The sequence below is a fragment of the Podarcis cretensis genome (assembly GCF_951804945.1).
Source record: "Podarcis cretensis genome assembly, chromosome: 14".
In the NCBI taxonomy this organism is placed as follows: Eukaryota; Metazoa; Chordata; class Lepidosauria; order Squamata; family Lacertidae; genus Podarcis; species Podarcis cretensis.
This window is the reverse complement of record NC_137183.1, coordinates 1,041,506-1,061,266: the sequence shown is the minus strand read 5'-3', so window position 1 is coordinate 1,061,266 and position 19,761 is coordinate 1,041,506. Positions and strand designations below refer to the sequence as shown.

Here is a 19,761-nt window from a genome sequence, read left to right as displayed (position 1 = left end):
TGCAATGCAGTTACTCCAACCAAAAAGAAAATTTGTACAAAAAGGGTACATTTGGGGAAAGTGCGTACAAAGAGAAAGTCAGTGAAAATAATGTACACAATGCATTTTAGATGGGAAAATTGCTTGCAAAAATGCATGTATTAGGCAAAATCATGTACAGTCAACCATACATCAGAAGAAATGCACACAATTTTGTGTGTGAACTTCCTAAAAAAAGAATTACAAAACAAATGTAGAAATGGAACAAACGGAACTTAAGATTGGAAAAATGAAAAAAAGACTGAAACTGAAAATTGCAATTTGCCAAACTAATTAGATGAGGCCATACTTCCAATTCTAAAGGGGACAGGCCCCTATCAAACTTCTTCAAATCAGAATCAAGTATACCAGCACCTTTGTACCATATCTGACAAAAGGGAATTACAATCCCAACAACCGAAAACATTTTTGCTCACTGTTGCGCTTGTCTATTGAAGAGAACCCACCCGCTTTGAGCAGTTTTGCACACCAGAGGCAAATGCATGCAAGTCAAGAGCCCAAACAGCACTTTTCAAGTTCACCCAATCAAGACCTCACCAATGTTTCTGGCCAAGTTTGATCAGGAAGGACCACCAAATATGTACACGAGTAGCCCTGATATTTTAATGGAAATACTGCACTACAGTCAAGTTTACAACATCTGTATAGAAATCACATGAATAGGTGGCAAAAAGGTTCACATTACAGAATACAAAAAGCAATTTAAAATAAGAACGAAAGTATTTTGCTATTTGTACAGGCCAGGACTAGGAGCTTGGAGCTCAGATGTCAGACATCAGGGTTGGGAGGGTCAGGGGGTGGGGAGAGAGAAATGCTGAATTCTGAAATCCTGCTATAGGAAGGGCAGTGGCCTCCTTTATTTTGCAGCTGCAGGGGTTTTTCTTAGCCTCAAAAACACTGGGTGAGAAAAAAATCCCACCCTGCTCTACCTGTCTTGTTCAAAATGACACTTGGGCAAAGTGTTTTCTCTTCTAACTTGGTAAAAAGGTCTAAACTGATACATCTGAGAGGTACATCTGAGAGGCTGTCGAGAGTGAGGAGCAGGGGAGCAGCACAAGCAAAATGGAACAGGACACACTAGTGTTGTCATCCCCCTCTTTTAAAAGGGCAAGGGAGGGAGACATGGGTAAGTTAGCTTATTGCTGGCATACCATAAGAACTCCCCAGCTGGGCTCCACTCCTTGCTTTTACCGCTGCAGGTCACATTCCCCTGTGCAAACCTGCCTCTTACTGCAGAGGCCCAACCTGCACCTCTACACTGTTCTCTTAAGCTACAGGGAAGAGAGATACTTGCACAGGTCCTCTTTTTCTCCTCTCTAATTTCTTTGCCTTGGACCGTGACAACACTGTTCTGAGAGTGTGGACAGCTACTTGCTGGGATACCCGGAGAGATGTAAGTTTGGCAGATTTGGGGAGAAGACAAATACCAGCAAGCCATATTTTTAAAGGTCTCTTGGTTTTGTCACTTTGTACAAGCAACCAACGCCTCCTTGGAGGAGGGCACAAATGTTAGGTTCATTGCCATTTACAAAACCCAGAGCAACTTTTTTTAAAGAGAGACCTTCATATCTTCAGTTTTTGTTCGTGCCATCTATAGTAAAAAAAAAAATGTCCCTGCTTGTGTATGCACCCCTCTTTTTTCCTATGGTCTTGCATGTGCGCGCTCTCTCTCTCTCTCTCCACACACACACACACACACACACACACACACACACACACACAAACACTCTCTCTTCTCTCTCTCTTGAGCAGCTCTGTCAAATACTGGTTTGGTATTTAGGATATTTTCTTCAACAATGAGAAGAATCACACAAGAAAGCACAATCAACCCCAAACTAGGGAGCTCAGCAACACTTTCAAAAGGTGCAAATTCTCTGAGCTGGAAGACTAGGTGGATAATAAAAAAAACTACCCAGCAAAACAATCTCCCCAAAACAAGCAAACAAAAAGAATTTAAAAATTCTGATATATATTCTCATTCATATGTCACATAGGCTGCTTAAAATACGAGTCATGTAATCCCACTACACACACATTCTCATTCTCTCTCACACGCATATCCTTTTTTCCCTTTCCATGAAGATTTTTTTTTGTTGGGTTGGATGCTTCCCTGTCCGCAATTGGTAGCCATACATCTCTCAGAACAGAGTGAGGGAACCAGCAAGAACACATCTTTCTCTGGTAAGAACCAAGATGTATTATTATTATTATTATTAATAATAATATTTTTGTATTTTTGTATTTATTTATTTTTTACAAAAAGGAACAAGTTTCCACACAAAGCACTACAATGATAACTCCCTTTGGTAGAAAGTGTAATAAAAATGTCTCTGTCACTCTCATCTGTAGGTACTAAAACCTGAACCTGAAGCCACCTGGTACTAAGGTACACAAGAAGCTAGTATAGTTATACTAGCACATCAAGCATACTTTTTCTTCAATAAAAAAACAAAAAAAAATTGACAAGTATGTACATTTATTTACAAAAAAAGAGGGGGGAAACCAGTTTAATATAGGTTGTTACTATTGTGAAAGCTTGTGTTGTCTGTATAGGGGTACTGTGTAGGTGAGAGGAAGTGTTTGTGTGAAAAGCTGGTGCATGGCACTAAGAGAGACTAGTAAACAAGCAGGTTCAAAAAAACAAAACAAAAAACAAACCCCAAACAAAACGATTGTTCCACTGGCACTGGAAAGGACTGACCGATCTTAAATGGTTTGTGTTAAGTCAGGCACCCAGATAGCAAGGAAGGAACTGGAGAGAAAAGAGAAGGGGGCAGCAAAAACTCAAGAGCCAGTGCTTCCGCCATCTGGACTGCTGAGCCCTGAGAGCCAATGGAAGGTTCCAGAAAGTCTGCTGTTTATACTCCTGTTGAAGCTGGGGACTGGGCATTTTGGAGATTCCCAACCAAGATACTCTGGCTGCAAGCCTTTTTTTCCTTTTTCTTCTTGGGGAGGGGGTGTTCAAACACACCACATCTTGTCATGCTATTCAAAGCCCCCAGTTGTTACTGATGCCCATGTGGCTGGGAGAACGCTGCTGGTGTGTGTACAGGCAAGAGGGGCTTCTCTACAGCGACTTGGACACCTCAGCTCCCCTCGTGGCATGGAGCATGCGTGTGATCTCAGCCTCTGGGCAGCAGTTCCAGCTTCCGTTTCTCAGGATGGACATTTCCAAAAGTGGCCCCCCTGGGGAAACGAGATGAATTAGTCCAGAGGTGGCTGTTGTTACGGAGATAACAGCGAGGGGCTGGGGAGGAGGCGGGAGGAAGGCATCTTCCTTGTTTTCCTTGATGAACCTGCACGAAATGTGCACCCACAACTTGACCTTTTCCTATCCCCCAGGAGTTTAGGGCGTCTTGAATATTGTGCCATATTTGACGCGGTACTTGTTAATGCTCACGAAGTGCAGGTCCTCTGTGTCGCAGGTAGTGGTGCAAGGCACCAAGCCTTCCAAGCCCTCCCCCATTAGCCACTTGCTAGTTTCAGCTGCCATTTCACGGGTCACGTGCTCCTTGGTCCACCTGTCAACCCAGGCCTGGAATCGCTGGTGCAGCCTTTTGCTCACCCTTTCATGGGACTACAAGGAAGGGAGAAAACAAGAGAAAGCTTTAGTGACTGGCATTATGCAGTGAGGCCTTGGTCAGACATGCATGCCTGCTTAGCACATGTACAACCCTCTTTCCCCTCCATGTCACAATCTGCATATAGTCTAATGGACACAGGTTTTCTGCCAGAAAAAGTGGCTCCCATTACACATACTAAGTGTACCATTGAAGTGATCCCCCTTTACTGGCAACAAGGCAAGCCAGTGTATGCAGAATACAGTGAGTTCCCAGTTGATCTCCCAGTAAGATATGGACCAGACCCTGACACCTCTGGTCATAAACACAGTTGCTTTGATGAACAGTGATGCAAGCAGAGGGCTGCAGGGGGAATGAACCAAAACACCACTGTATCCTGGCTAGCTGCAGCTTTCCCTTGAGGAGAATCCACAGCTGCTCACCCCACCTGCTTTGCTCAGGCCTACCTGATGGGCACGCAACAGAGCAGTCCTCCTGTACATGTAATCCTCCGATTTGATCACGTACACCATCTTGTAGGAGTTGAGCTTGAATTTGCACTCCAGTTTGTCCAAGCTCTCCACGTTCTCCAAGGGCTTCTTGCTGATACCCTCCTTCCCGTCCTTCTCCTGCTGCTCCCGACCCCGCTGACACTTGCGGATCCGCCTCAAGTTCCTGTAAAGCAGAGAGCCCCTGCTGGAATTAGCACCCTCCTCCCTCATCGGGCTGGACGTTGTGGCTCGCGGGGCCTGCTCCTCAAAATCCATCACACTGCTCGTGCTGAATGACGATAAGAGCGTAAGGGATGATTAACACATTTAACGTTGCCGTGGTTGCCTGCATCCTCCTCCACTTGCTGAAAAACTGCTGGGGAAAGGAGCAAATCCCCTCCCAGCAGAGTTCAGCCCAAGCTGAGAGGGGAAGGGTGATTCCCAGGCACTGGCTAAATTGGTGCTTGACCTGCACTGCGGAGGAGAAACTCCTGTTATACATAACCATCCTTTTTTCCTGACCAAAAATGTGATCTTTGATATGCTACCAAGGCACATTCATTCAAAGAATTGCCACAAAAGCTCATGATGACATTTGCTGGCTAGTTTTTCCTCCTCAGTACAGGCAAGCATTAGATCAACCAGTCCTTGTGACCCACTCCTTTCCTCTTTGCTTGCGCCAAGCACTCGGTGAAGGGCCTTCCACCACAAGGAGAGGGAGACATAGACAGACAGCTACGGCTGTTTTTAATGTGTGGATCAGCACTTAGCCACAACCATGGGAGAGCTTCAAAGCTGTTTACAAAGTCTGTACACAGTGCAATTGCATGAAGCTGAAGCAGGGTTGTCCAAGTACATATTAGTGACCACCCCGATCTGAAACATTTCCTATTTCTGCTTTGTTGGGGGAGGGGGGTTGGCGGGGGGGGGGGGGGGAGCAGCTAAAGTCACAAAAGCAGAGGCCTATAAGGAACTCTCAGACTATTATTATTATTATTATTATTATTATTATTATTAGCAGCAGCAGCAGCAGCAGCACACAAGTGCCACCATGTTCTTTCCAGCTGCCAGTTTCCTACAGTGACCCTAGGCAATGGGGCTATGATATCCAGAGGAAATACATGCCTCAAAATGACCCATTAGTTCTTAGAGTAATGTGCAATATCATTTCACTCACCTTGGCAGAAATACTGGCTTCTGGGCCAGCTGTTCCCGTAGTTCAGGAGAGGTAGAATCAGAATTGACATACCGATCCACATAGTCGGTCCAACGCTGAAATAGAACACAGAATAAAGAGATGCACCAATGAGCTCCCTTTAACAGAGGAAGCTTTCCTACGCTGGTACCCAAGGATGAAGGACCATGCACGCAGCCCCACTTCCGAGGAGCTTCCATTCCCCTTCTGTGTCCAGGGCAGCTGCCTACCAGCTTCATCTGGCTGAGACCCTACCTGCCTGCAGACTGTCTCGCCAGAGTGGTACATGCTCTAGTTATCTCCCGCTTGGACTACTGCCATGCACTCTACTTTGAAGGTGACCTGGAAACTACAACTAATCCAGAACGAGGCAGCTAGACTGGTGACTGGGAGTGGCTGCCGAGACCACATAACACCGGTCCTGAAAGACCTACATTGGCTCCCAGTACATTTCTGAGCACAGTTCAAAGTGTTGGTGCTGACCCTTTAAAGCCCTAAATGGCCTCAGTCCAGTATACCTGAAGGAGCGTCTCCACCCCCATCATTCAGCCTGGACACCGAGGTCCAGCTCTGAGGGCCTTCTGGTGATTCCCTCCCTGTGAGAAGTGAGGTTACAGGGAACCAGGCAGAGGGTCTCCTGTGGCGCCCACCGTGTGGAATGCTCTCCCATCAGATGTCAAGGAAATAAGCAATTATCTTACTTTTAAAAGACATCTGAAGGCAGCCGCCCAGAATGGCTGGGGAAATAATAAATTATTATTATTGTTATTATTGTTGTTGTTGTTATTGATGCGACACTCATTATTTGTAAAAACAGAGCTGGGGAAACCCTGTCTTATTTGTTTTAGAACAGCAGAGGTATGTGCCACTTGGACTTTAAAGCAGGGATAGAATAATCTGCTTAAAATTACTGTTCAATGGCACAAATGTTACAACATTTATAAGTGGCAACTCACTGATCTTGGTAAGCCAAGATTTTATAGAATTTTGTTAGTGCAAATGCATCTGTAACTTTCAGGATCAAACTTTTGAAGTTTAGTACCATTTTTGAAAGAACTCACACTCCTTTTCCCTGCATTGGTCACAATGAAAGCAGCCTGAACCATTTCATGTTAAGGACAATATATTGCTCTTTCACTTGTATTGCTAAAAGTATTGCATTACTCATCCCAAACTTGAGGGACAAAGGGCTATAAAAAGAAATAAGATTAGACCCTTCTGGCTTTGGCAGTGATCTTTGGCAATGCACAACAGTATCTTCTATGAGTAGCCTTCGCACTGAACCTAAATTAGGTTGTGTGAACCTAAATATTTTGGAAGGACTTTTTGTTTGCTTTCAAGCCTAAGAATGCATGCAGTCATTGTTCCGCATGAAGACGTCATAGAAAAGCACTGGGCAACTCCAACTAATTATAGGAAATTGTTTGAGGTTCACCTTGTCTTGTTGTTTGTATGTAATGCTTCAAAATGCAACGTTTGGAATTAGGCACCTACTATGGCTAATGTTTTCAGCTTGCTTTTAAAAAATCAGTTATCTAGTGGTCACGAATGTTTCTGACCTGAAAGCACCTCATCAGATGAAGCCTGAATATACTGACTTGCTTGCCTTTGTAAGGAGTTGTACACACATATAATCTACTCATATTCTGAAGATAAACAGCAGCATCTGCTTATTACTATACACAGAAAAACTATACATGTTAAAATCTGAAAAAATCCACATAATAGAACCTGGACCTATTTTACCTGCACCTGAAGCGCTTCAGTAAAAATGCATATATGTTCCTTTGATAGCTGAAATTAAGAACCACCAACCAACAGCAGTCCTTTTCTTACCTCAGCCTCAACAGGGTCATCAGAGTTCTCCTCTTCTGTGTCAAGCAGCTCAATAGTTAGCTGAACATGGTCTCTGCTCTGAACAAACATCAACTGCGCAACAGAAGACAGTATTTCAGTAAGGAGCTCAATAATCCTCAGAGTTTTTATTAGGTAGCCAAAGCCATATACATGCTATACAGGCTGAACTTGGCCCAGCAATGTAAAGCCACCTTGTTAGAGATCGAAGAAGGTTCAGATAAGCAGAGAGCTCACTTGAAAAGTTCTCTGCTGGAAGTCTACAGATGAGTCAGCCACTATCACCATAGCAACAATGAGTTTTCTTTAGGCTAGCAGCCTCCATCAAGAAACTGCATTATTTTGCCCTTAAGGTGAAAGTGAGGGAATTGCCCTGTCGGCTGCTAAGCCATGCTGCAAGACCAGGCTAGACTGCTGAGTCACTAATCCTGCAAGTCCTTTGATTCACTGAGCAGGGGGGCTGGGCATTGCATTTTTAAATTAGTTCTGTGGCTACACTTTTCTGCTTCTCACTACCCCAGCTGTCTTTCTTCAGTTTCTGCTTGTTGCCCAGACTTGCTGACTACAGCAGGAAGCACTTCAGCTACAAATGATGGAGCTGAGTCCATCACCTGCTTCTCTTCCCCCAACCCACAATTTTGGGTTTGAGGGGGGAAAAGAGAAACCAAAAGCTTTATATCAACTTGCTCCAGCCTGTAGGCACAATTTTTTAAAAAGGGGGGGGGGGCATGGAAATTGCTGCAGGGAAGCAATGGGAACACAGAGCGAACTTCATTACATTGTATTTAACAGCATTTTGATCTCAGGTGCAAATGAAGCTCTGGGTAGTGTGAGTGCAACTAAAGAATGTCCATGCGCAAGGGAACTAGAGAGTTGTAGATGAGAAAAATAATTGTGAAGAGCTGGTGAAAAAAACTGGGACTTTGGTGGGGCCGCCTGTGTATCTGTAAGGGAGGTGGGGTGGGGGACAACATTTACTTAATAGAAAGAAAAGTGTAAGGGATCAGGACTATAGTTAAGCCATGCTTAAGTCTGTCTAGTGTAGCATTTGGGAAAGTGATGAAGGTGGGGGAGAAGCGAAAGGCACTCTACTGACACCCAAGAAACCAAAATGAAAATGCTAAGAATAGCAATTCAGGGAAATGGAAGCCTCTGCCCGCACACAGGTGAGGCAGCCACCTTCTTTCTATGCTTGTTCAAAACAGAAAGAGCAGCTAATTGGGATCTGACTAAATACTGCTTCTGCCAGCTTGCGTCAAATGTACTATAAATCATTAGAAAAACAACTACATATATTTCACTAGTTAGGTGCTTGTTTGACGGAGCACAACAGCTTACCTGCATGTGGTCAAGAGCATCATTAAGCAACCACTGCTGCATACAAGCCTATAGCACCTTTTGCGATTTGTCTCTATGGCACTGGAACTGGTAGGTGGTTACGCCAATTGTGGTTGCAAGGGGCGATGGCAGAAGCCAGGTGAAATACCTGGTGAATTGCTCAGTAAGCATAATGCAATTTGGAAATGTGCACATACTTGGATGTTTTGCTAGCGACAAAGAAGATTGTCTCCATTCCGTTACCCCCACTCTAAGTACATCAGGATCTCTCTTCCTAGCTTTGTAAAGACTCCAAGACTTTTTTTTTTTACCTTAAAGCAGTTCTCATCTTGCATTAGCTGCTCAGCTTTGCGCTGGTATGCTGTCTCCACAAGGGACCGAGATGACTGTGATGACAGCAGGCCTCCGGTAGCTCCATTGCTGTTCTCAGCCAGGTACAGTTCTGTCACCTGTACACAGAGTTCGTCGCTCACAATGTGCTGAAGCTGTTGATATATCATATACAGGAGACATTACAATGCTTTCTGGTAACCAAAATTATCAAGTGCAAAAAACCCACATAAAATTGCAGCCTAAATCGTGCCAGAGAGAGAATTAACTACAGCTCACAAACGGCATATCATCCAATAGCAATTCCTTCTACGGGTAACAAGTGTGGGTACAAGTTAATTTTTGATAAACCACTTAGAGGCCTACTTTGGCATTAAGTGCTATATAAATCAATCACTCACTCAAAATAGTTAAGACAAAAAGGTAACACAACATCCTGGATTTCTCATCCCCATCTCCTCTGGTAGACAGATGAGGTTCAGCAGTAAGTGACTGAGCCCTGCACTGGTTTTCTAGAGCACAGCACTGACAAGGCCTGTTCTTTCTTGAAAGCCCCAGATCCCCTGTCCCCTCCTCACCTGTCTAACAATACTCTGAATCAGCTTGTCCATGGTGAAGGCAATGTAGGCATGGATGGTGAACATCTCGCGAAGAGAGTCCTCATATTGCGAAGAGTCCATGTTGCCGTCCAGCAGGTTCCGCACCATGTCTAGGAAAGCTGGGTAGTAATCTTCCACATCGATATCCACTAAAAGGGGAAAGAAGGATGCTCCATGTGAGACCTGCTTCTCCCTCCCTCTCATCACCTGGCCATCAAATGTTGATATGGGCCAGTAGGAAGGTGGGAGATTATATTGGAGTTTGAGAAAAAGGTTTGGAGGGAGAGACTGTGATGGAGTTTGGCCAATTTTGGGCAGAGTTTGGCTTTTAGATGGTGTTCCCCACTCTATGCAATCACATGTAAAAATGGAGCATACCCAGGAACGTAAAGAGGGAGACACCTGTCATTATTTAAAAATGCTTGAAGGGGGGCGGCTGGGATCTATCTATCTATCTATCTATCTATCTATCTATCTATCTATGCCAGTCCTCTCTTGGCCACCTATACAGTCATACCTCGGCTCCTGAACGCCGAGCTTCCTGCAGCCAATCAGAAGCAGAATGGACTTCCAGAACAGATTCTGTTTGACTTCCGAGGTACGACTGTATGTGTTTGGGATGTCATATCTTCCTTCCTTATCAGGTAGATGCAGAAGCCCATTTCCTTCTCTTCCCTAATGAGATACCTATTACTCACTGCTTGCTAGCAATGAGTTACCAAGATTTGAATCTTTCCATGTAACTGCTGAAACTTGCATTTTTTTAAATAAAAAAATACTTTGTCCAGTTTTATTCAGTACCCTTTTAACTTTATTCTTGTCTGGGTCCTTCACTGGACATAGCATTGTATCCTCCATTTATCTCTCAACTTAAAAAATAAACAATAGTTTGAACCATTTATTGTTGTTTGGGTTATAATCATTAACCCATCCGGTTGAAGTTTTGGGGACATCAATCTCTGGCAGCAGAGGCAAACAAGCAACAGGGAAAGGAGAAGAGCAAGAGAATAGGAGTTATCCCTCTTGACTGCAGAAGAAGACCTATCCAGCATTCTGCTTGCAGGCAGTTCAGGAAAGCTTACTGGCTGGACAGAAAAGTTGCAGTCCCTTCCATTCCTTGCTCCCAGAGCCTGGCATTCAGAGCTATACACCTACTGCATCTGGAGCCTCCACATAGCTATAGTAGCTGATAGCCACTGGTGGATAAATTCATTGAGCGCAGAGCTAACACTCATTCTAAAGCCCCTTAAGTTATTGCCATCACTCTAGGTTGTAGCAGTTGACAAGTGCCTTTCTTGGCTGGAGCAAAAGCCAAACTGTGCTGATGGGAAGGAAGATGGCTCTTTACAACAGAAAGCGGCCCCACCACTTCTGCCTTGTAGACCATTGTCAAAGACCAGCATCTGCCACACTAGCCCCAGCCAAGTATGGGTATACTCACTTGGCTCTTTCAACCGCAGCTGGATGGCAGGGCTGTCACTCTTGTCACGCTTGACACCCAGCACATCCCGCTCCCACTCCCTTTCCCGATTCTCCTCTTCAATCTGCCGTTCGGCCTGGTTGTATATTCGCAGCAACCGCAAGCAGAGGATCTGGTGGAGACGGAGGAAAATGTACCAGTTGTTGTTGACATAGAACAAGTTGTAGACTTCATCCATTCCACGCAGCTTCTGGGCTGCCGTGTTGCTGAAGAGCAGCTTGGCTTTAGGAGGGCTACTACCCCCCACACCATTGTGCTTTTTCACAGCCCCTGAGCCTTCGTCCACATCCATCTCTTCCTCTTCCTCCTCCTCCACATCAGACAGCTCGCCTCGCTGAGCAAAGAGCAGGTCTGGGATGAAGTGATACATGATCTGCTTGATTTTGTATTTGTCCTCTTTCTGGATGCCTGTCTGCCGCTTCACGTGGTGGATAATTAGAGAGGCAGCGTCATCCAGGATCTGTTTATCTTCGTAGGCTAAAGACAGGTGAGGGCCAATGTTGTCTTCAGAAGTCTGCTCCTGCCTCTGAAAATCAGGAGAGAAAGAGCATGAAATCCATCTCCACATGGCTCTCTTCTCTCATCAGCTGAAAATCACTGCCTGGGCTGGACAGGAAAGTGCTCTACCCCAGTAAGTATAAAAGGATCTGCGCAACTAATTAAGTTTATACCAGGGGTGACCAACTTCCAAGAGACTGCGATCTGCTCTCACTATAAATAAACTGGCAGTGATCTACCCACTGGATTGACCAAAGTTGCTGAGCTTTTTTTTAGGGGGAGAGACCAGAGTTGTTTTCATGTGATCAACCAGGATCAACCCACGATTGACCAGCAGCTCACAATCGACCACTTGGACAGCTCTAGTTTATACAAAGCCACTCATCTGGAGGCCAGAGTCTTCATGGCACCCAAAAGGACCAGTTTCCTTGAAAGCTTTCCCACCATTGGTGCAGCTATTTCTCTTCTCTATCCGAAACCCTTTTGCCGACCTCAGATTATAGTACAGTGGTACCTCGGGTTACAAATGCTTCTGGTTACACAACATCCTTTCCATCAATTGTCAATCAGGATGAAATAAGGTTGAAACAGAGAGGGCAAAGCCTCCAACCTACCTCATCGTAAATAGTCTCAATCTCGCTAAGAAGGCTCTTTGATCTTAAGACCTTGGTGTCATTTTGTTTAAAGTTGATGCCCTGGTGGTCAAGGGACTTCAGGTAGTATTTCTCATTCTGTTCCCGCCATACTTTGTTGAATCCTCTCTGGGCTTCTCTCCACTCCTCCTCTTTCATTTTTAACCTTAACAGAAAGAACGGCAACATGGCCTGAGAAATGAGTACAGCCACGAGGACTAGCAGGAATAAAGCATCCTGCCTTTGACAGACTTTAACATTCAAGGGATATTCAAGGCATTCGTGATTTGACCACATTCAGCATGGGAGAACACGAGCAGAAGGTGATGGAACACAGAAAATGAGCTACTTTGGTCTTGATCTCTACAGTCATACCTTGGGTTACAGACACTTCAGGTTGCGCGTTTTCGGGATACAGAGCGCCGAAACCTGGAAGTACCGGAACGGGTTACTTCCGGGTTTTGGCGCACGCGCATACGCAGAAGTACCGAATCGCAACCCGTGCGTGCGCAGACGTGGTGCTGCGGGTTGCGGACGCTGCGGGTTGTGAACGTGCCCCCCGCATGGATCAGTTCGCAACCCGAGAGTCCACTGTATTATAATTCATGACTAGATCAGAACATTCCAGATTAATCACCATTGTGGATCTTTCCCTGTTTAAAAAAACATTCTCTGCCATGAACAGAAGTTTACCATCCACTCTCCTGTAGCAGCTGCTTTGCTGTAACTTCATTCGAATCCACAGCTAGCATGATGGACTTGGGTGCAGGAGATCCATGTTCCAAACCTCACTCAACTGTGCAGCTCACCACGTGCTCTTGGTCTAACCTATGTCACAGGGCTTTTGTGAGGATAAAGCGAGCTAAACCCCATCCATGTATGCCACTCTGAGCTCTGTGGGGGGCGAGATACAAATTTGAGGGGTCACCAGCGTTGAGCCTCTCTGGGCCATAAGCAACGTGATGCAAGGGAGGCTGCCTTTGAGAATGGCCTGGAACTTGAGTGACTTTTGAATACAAACTGCAAGCTGGGGCTGAGTGCCCTGACTGCTGCACAGGCTCCTGGTCCACTCCTAGTCCAATTCAAAGTCTTAGCTTTGACTTTATATTTCTTTACAGATTGTGACCAAGTTACCTTGCAAGGACTGCTCTTTTGCATATACCTAGCCAGCCAGAGATCTTTGTATCTGACCCTCAACTATGAACTCCTGTCAACACGACAGATGGCATTTTCCTTGCCTAGCTTTGGAATGTCCTCCCTGGAGAAGCTGACCTGGTGCCTTCTTTGGCATCTCTTTGGCACCGGGCCTTTTAATTTATTGTATCGATTAAGTTTTTGTCTCTGCTGTGGAATTTGAGGCTGTGCATACATAAGAAAGAGCTCTTTGACATTGGAATGGTCTCACCTGGGGAGCTGTGGACTCTCATTTCTTGGAAGCTTTTTAGCAGAGGTTGGATGGTCATCTGCCATGGATGCTTTAGCTGGGATTCCTGCACTGCAGGCGGTTCCAGCTCTAAGCTTCGATGATTCTATAATTCTATATATAGTACACACACTCACTTAATGGATATGTATTTTTATATTGCCTTTTAAATTACAGGCAGCCTCCCTTTACACTTGTTCAATATGTGTGCAACCTTATGCTCGTGAATTGTGCCAAACACAGAAGGGACCCTAAAACATCATAAAGATGTCACTGAAACGTCACTAAAAGGGTGGAACAGGGGGGTGGGGCGTTGCAGGCTTTTTCAATGTGTTTCAATTATATACAGTTTAACTGGTATTTGCAGTGCCTTGGAATGTAACTCCCACGTAGGCAAGGGTCTACCTGAAATTGCTTTTTAAATTGTGCAATGAATCATCAGTAACACTGAGAACCTTGCTAAATGACAGGACAAAAATGCCACCCAAAAAAACATCATTAACAAGCAGCACTTGGGGAAACTGAAAAAGGAGGGTGATGAGGGTGCTCCACCTGCATTTCCCAGTTACCTTTTCAACACAATAGGGACTGCGACGGCTGGGTTCTTCCTAAGCCCATCAATGATGTCAGCTGCCTTGTCAGCATATATCCTCTGCAATGCCTTGCGATGAATAACTTCTGAGGAGCCGCCCAAAGTGTTGTCCAGCCGGAATTTGGCCTGCTCCTCAGCTGATAAGCGTGAGAGTTTCTTCTGTATCGTCTCTAGGACTCTGATGGTCGCTAGGTTGGTCTCCAAGACAACATCCAGCTGAAATGGAGAGCATGCATCAGCCATGGCTTATAGCAATAAACTATAAAAAGTACAAAAAATAAACAAATTCTGGCATATGTGAGAATGGGGTTCTTACATATAGTACAAAAGGCTTTTCAACACTGTGTAAGATGGTGGAAACTGAGATGAAAAGCAGAGCAATAGATCCAAACAAAACCCTTATTCACATCCAATAGTCTTTAAATCTAATTTTTTGGTGGGTGGAGAGTGCTATTGTAATAGGTAATTTAATTTCTATGTGAAGCAAAACATCAAACCTATGAGCCTGTAGCTACTCACTTTCAGGAGATGCACATGGCAGCAAGCAAAGTTTTGACAAGTATTATATCTGGGAGGGTAAGATAGGAAGACTATAGCAAACCACCATGATATTACTATTGTGCATTTATACAGCACTGAGTGCTCAAAGCACCACCTCACATACACAACCACAGTCAATCCTTACAACAACCTTGCAAGGAATGCTGGTATTATTACCCCATATTACAGAAGCAGAGGTGAGTCTTTTAGGCTCCTACTCTGTTTGTTGTGGGAGCAAGGTTCAAATTGGTGGCCTTCCTTCTCACAACCCACACTCTTGGTTAGTGCTTTACACCAAAGTTATCAAGAACTATTCATTCATCAAAGCAGATATTAAGTCAACCTAACATAATATCACAAGCTTCCCATGACATTAAGCTCTGATATAGCTACCTCAAATCGTTCATCCTCACACCGGTAGATGTGCTCTTCATACTGAGTCTTCTTGGAGCTCACAAATGTGGAATCTTCAGACCAGGATGGAAAGGAGACCCAGGTGTCATTCAAAACCTTAGGAGGAGAGAGAAGCATCTCATTTAAGAGTAGCCAGATACCGATAATTCTAGCTCCTACATAAAGTAAATTCTTACAGATTTTTGGGAACCGTCATAGATGTACAAGAAAGGGCAACAACAAAAGATTTTCTGAATTTTTGATCCATTGGTCAGTTTAGTTGTAAGATTAAAAGTAATAGAAACCATCATGCTTTGAGCAAAACTCAATAGGAGTGCTTGAGCTCCACCTGCAGGACCACAGTAACAGTCATTTCTATTTCTGCCTAACACACTATAACATGCCTTGGATTTTAAGAAGACTAGACTTTGCAATCCACACATAAAATCACATGACAGTACCTCAGAGTGGCTCTACACTTTATGAGGTGAGCACAGTTGCTATGGACGTATCGGCACTGACACTGGTGTTTCACAAAGTAAATATGCAAAGTGTAGATAACATGCACAGGCCTTTAAACCCAAGTGTGCCCACGCCTGCACTTTATGCACGTTCTGTAGAAACCACTCAAGTAACACCAGTAGACACACAACAATAAAATAAGCTTTACTGTACTTGCTAAAGGCCATGACAAAATCATACCAACACTGTGAGGAAAAAGAAGTATCTATATAATTATATATAAAAAGCAGAGCCACTGCCTGAACCATCAAGATCATAAAATGCAAATGCTCGTGTAGAATGGGGGCGTCACACAGCTTGCGAGAGTTTCCTATTTAGGCCTCTGAATCTCCCAGTTTACTGCAATTTTGTCCAGGTTTTTCTTCCCGATCTTTCTTGCCAGCAGGGCGAAGAGGGCCACGTTATAAGTCACTGGAGCATTAGCATCCCTGAGCAGCCATAGACCCCTCTCTGCCGGGGAGAGACAGCTTTCCTGGACAACCAAGGGATTTAGAAAGTGTCTCCTAGGTTCTGAGTATAGTGGGTACTGTAATAAATAATGCTGGGTGTCCTCTACTCGCAATTGCCCACAAATAAAATATCTATCTGTGTATGGAACCCTATTATAATGCCCATACAGGACAGCAGAGGGCATTCCTTGGAAGCACAGCTCAGCAAAGGAAGATCCTAATGAAGCTGGCCAAAGTTTAGACAGGGAGTTGGCTCTCAAATGCACCGTTTATAAGAGTAGAAACCACAGGGAACTTCTGAGGATTTGATTACTTGAAAATCCCGTTGAGATTCTGTCCAGTAACACCAGTCCCTTAGTTGACACTTGTCTATGATCATGATCTCATTTAGCTTGTGGAAATGATAGTAATTCAAGTTACACTGAATGTTTGATTTCCACCAAAGTTAAATGTGGGACCATGTCATTGATATAGAAATAAAAAAGTGTACAAATTTGTTTTACTCCACTGGTCAATTTAAAGGGCTCAGACAAGAAATATGCACACAGACAGAAATTAATTTTTGCAACTTGAAGAAAGGCGCATACAGTTTAAGTTGCATAAGGCTGACCAAATTTGCAGTGCAAAGAATTCCTGATTTGGAGGCCTAAAATGAGACACATGTTTTTCTTATCTTAAAGCACTATGTAGATATCAACCCAGAGAAAATAACCTAATAATGATGCATTTTATTGGTCTCCATGCTCAACTCTAACATTCTTTCTAACCTCAATATAGGCCATGTCAAACTTTTTTTAAAAGGACCCAGTACAGGTAAGATAAGGGTAAAGGACCTTTGAACAGTTTAAGTCCAATCAAATTCAACTATGGGGTGCAGCGCTCATCTTGCTTCGGGCCAAGGGAGCCGGTGTTTGTCCGCAGCTTGGTCTCTTGAAAATGGGCACCATCTTGCCAGGGTGAGTTTTTAGGTGCATGTAGGCTCTTGACAAGATGGAGACCCCTGCCATAATGCCATTTCAGACACACCCTTGACATCATATGATTTATCTTTCTTTTCCCCAAAAATTTTGTATTGGGTTTTCACAAAATTAAAACACACACAAACAAATAAACAAACAGACATATATCATATCCTTATTAAAACTTATCTTCTTAACATTGTTAACTGACGTCCTCATGTCCCCCTAGTTGGGTTTCAATGCAAATCATTTTAACGGTTTTCCAAATAAAAATTCTTAAAATCTTAACTTAATCCCTTAACATCAGTCAATCTTCCCAATTCAGCATTAAACATAATAATTCCTCACATTACTTATTTAAATCCTAGGCCTAGTTGGCAATTGCAAGCTTTTTCCAATTATTTTAACTTGAGGTATTTAGCTAAACAGTCATTGAATTTCTTCCATTCTTCCTGATACTCCTCCTCATTCTGATCGCAGACTCTTCCGGTCAGGTCAGCTAGCTCCAAAAAGTTCATCATCTTCATCTGCCATTCTTCCACAGTTGGTAGTTCTTGCGTTTTCCACTTCTTAGCTAATAGTATTTGAGCAGCAGTTGTGGCATGCAAAAATAATTTAACATCTTTCTTGGGCAATTCCAAACCTGTTATTCCAAGAAGAAACGCCTCTGGTTTCTTTATAAATGTATATTCCAACTTTTTTTTCCAATTCTTTATAAATCTTTTCCCAGAAGTCTTTCACCTTGGGCAGGTCCACCACGTGATAAAATGTTCCCTCTTTTTCTTTACATTTCCAACATAGATTATCACAGTTATGATAAATCTTTGCTAGTTTAACAGAGGTCAAATACCATCTATACATCATTTTCATTATATTCTCCTTTAACATTGTACATGCGGTGAACGTGAACCTGACCCCTTTCTTCCACAGTCTTTCCCAATTCTTGAACATTATGTTGTGTCCTACATCTCTTGCCCAATCTATCATTACTGATTTAACTTGTTCATCCTTTGTATGCCACTCCAACAGTAACTTATACATTTTAGACAGATTTTTAGCTTTAGAATCCAACAACTCCGTCTCCAACTTAGATTTTTCCGAGGCAAAACCATTTTTATTGTCTATTTTATACAATTCATTAATCTGGTGGTAATGTAACCAATTTAACTTATCTTTAACTTGATCAAATGGTTTTACTTTGTAGCCTTCATTATCTTCCAATAATAAATCTGAATATCTCAAACATTTTATTTCCATATTTAACTTTTTTCTGGGCCTTTGCCTCCATTGGTGAAAGCCATCTGGGCATCTTCCTTTCTAAAAGATATTTGTCTTTTATCCAAACATTGTACAACGATTTCCTAATTACATGATTTTTAAATGCATTATTGGCCTTTACCTTATCATACCATAAATATGCATGCCATCCAAATACATTATCAAATCCCTCCAAATCTAATACATCTGTATCTTCTAATTGTATCCATTGTATCCATTCTTTAATCCAACAAAGCGCTGTTGCCTCAAAATAGATTTTCAAATCTGGCAGGGAAAATTCCCCTCTTTCTTAAGACTCCGTAAGTAATTTCTATTTTATTCTGGGTTTTTTCCCCTGCCAGATAAATCTAGATAAAGCTTTCTGCCATTCTTTAAAACATTTCACATTATCTATAATTGGGAGAGCTTGAAACAAAAAAATCTTTGGCAACACATTCATCTTAACTACTGAGATCTGGCCCATTAATGACAATATTAGCTTTGACCATATCTCTAAATCGCTCTTAATTTCATTCCATAATTTTTCATAATTATCTTTGTACAAGTTCAGATTTTTCCCAGACAGGTTCACCCCCAAATATTTAACTTTTTTCACAAAATCTAGGCCTGTCTTTTCTTGTAAAGTTTTCTTTCATCATTGTCCAGATTTTTCTCTAATACTTTGGTTTTGCTCTTGATTAACTTAAATCCCGCTATCTGCCAAATTCTTGTATCAGCTCCAGAGCTTTTACTGCACTGGAGTCTGGGTCTTGTAATGTCAATACTAAGTCATCAGGAAAGGCTTTTAATTTATATTGTTTGGATCCTACTGTAATACCATTAATTTGTTCATCTTTTCTAATCATACTTAGCAAGACCTCTAGGACCGAAATAAACAGCAGAGGGGAAAGTGGGCAGCCTTGCCTGGTTCCCTTCTCTATTCTAATTTCCTCCGATACCACATTATTTACAATAATTTTAGCTTTTTGTTCTTGATAGAGCGCTTTAATACCATTTAAAAAGTCTTCACCAACCCCCATGTTATCAAAATTATGTAAATAAAACTCCAAGATACATTGTCAAAGGTCTTCTCTGCATCAATAAACATTAACATTGCTTTACAGCTCTTTCTTGCTTCCAATTTTTCCAAAATATCCACATGTCTAATATTATCTTTCATATGCCTTCCAGGCAGAAATCCTGCCTGGTCCTTGTGGATATACTTAGATAAAACTTTCTTTAGCCTGTTGGCCAATATATTTGCAAAAATTTTGTAATCCACATTAAGTAGGGAAATTGGTCTGTAGTTCTTGACATTGGATCTATCTTGACCCTGTTTGAGAATCAGAGTAACATATGCTTCCTTCCAGGTTTCAGGTGCTTTGCCCCCTCGTAGAATCAGATTACATAATTCTACCAGAGGTTGGATAAGCCAGTCTTTCAATATCTTATAGTATTTCGCTGATACACCATCTGGTCCCGGTGCCTTGCCAAGTTGCATTGAGTTTATTGCCTGTTCAACTTCCTGTCTTGTGATTAGACCTTTTAGTAGGATCTTTTTATCTTCTGGAATCTTCTGCAAATCTTAATAAATTGCTCAATTTTTACCA

General features: G+C 42.9%; 1 protein-coding gene across 4 annotated transcripts in view; it reads right to left on the bottom strand.

The window, feature by feature from the left end:
• Positions 1-620: 620 nt before the first annotated feature.
• The window catches only part of SIN3A (SIN3 transcription regulator family member A), a 66,049-nt gene continuing 46,908 nt past the window's right edge, over positions 621-19,761 (bottom strand). For 2 of the 4 annotated variants that reach the window (XM_079953167.1, XM_079953166.1), the window contains exons 12-21: positions 14,965-15,081; positions 14,009-14,247; positions 11,999-12,182; positions 10,848-11,412; positions 9,386-9,555; positions 8,789-8,962; positions 7,122-7,214; positions 5,268-5,362; positions 4,067-4,379; positions 621-3,616 (exon numbers count right to left, since the gene is read on the bottom strand). In XM_079953167.1, coding sequence (XP_079809293.1) covers positions 3,386-3,616; positions 4,067-4,379; positions 5,268-5,362; positions 7,122-7,214; positions 8,789-8,962; positions 9,386-9,555; positions 10,848-11,412; positions 11,999-12,182; positions 14,009-14,247; positions 14,965-15,081 — 2,181 coding nt within the window. In that variant the 3' untranslated portion in view covers positions 621-3,385. The remainder of the gene's footprint in view (positions 3,617-4,066; positions 4,380-5,267; positions 5,363-7,121; positions 7,215-8,788; positions 8,963-9,385; positions 9,556-10,847; positions 11,413-11,998; positions 12,183-14,008; positions 14,248-14,964; positions 15,082-19,761) is intronic. The other 2 variants (XM_079953168.1, XM_079953169.1) reach the window with 2 other exon arrangements.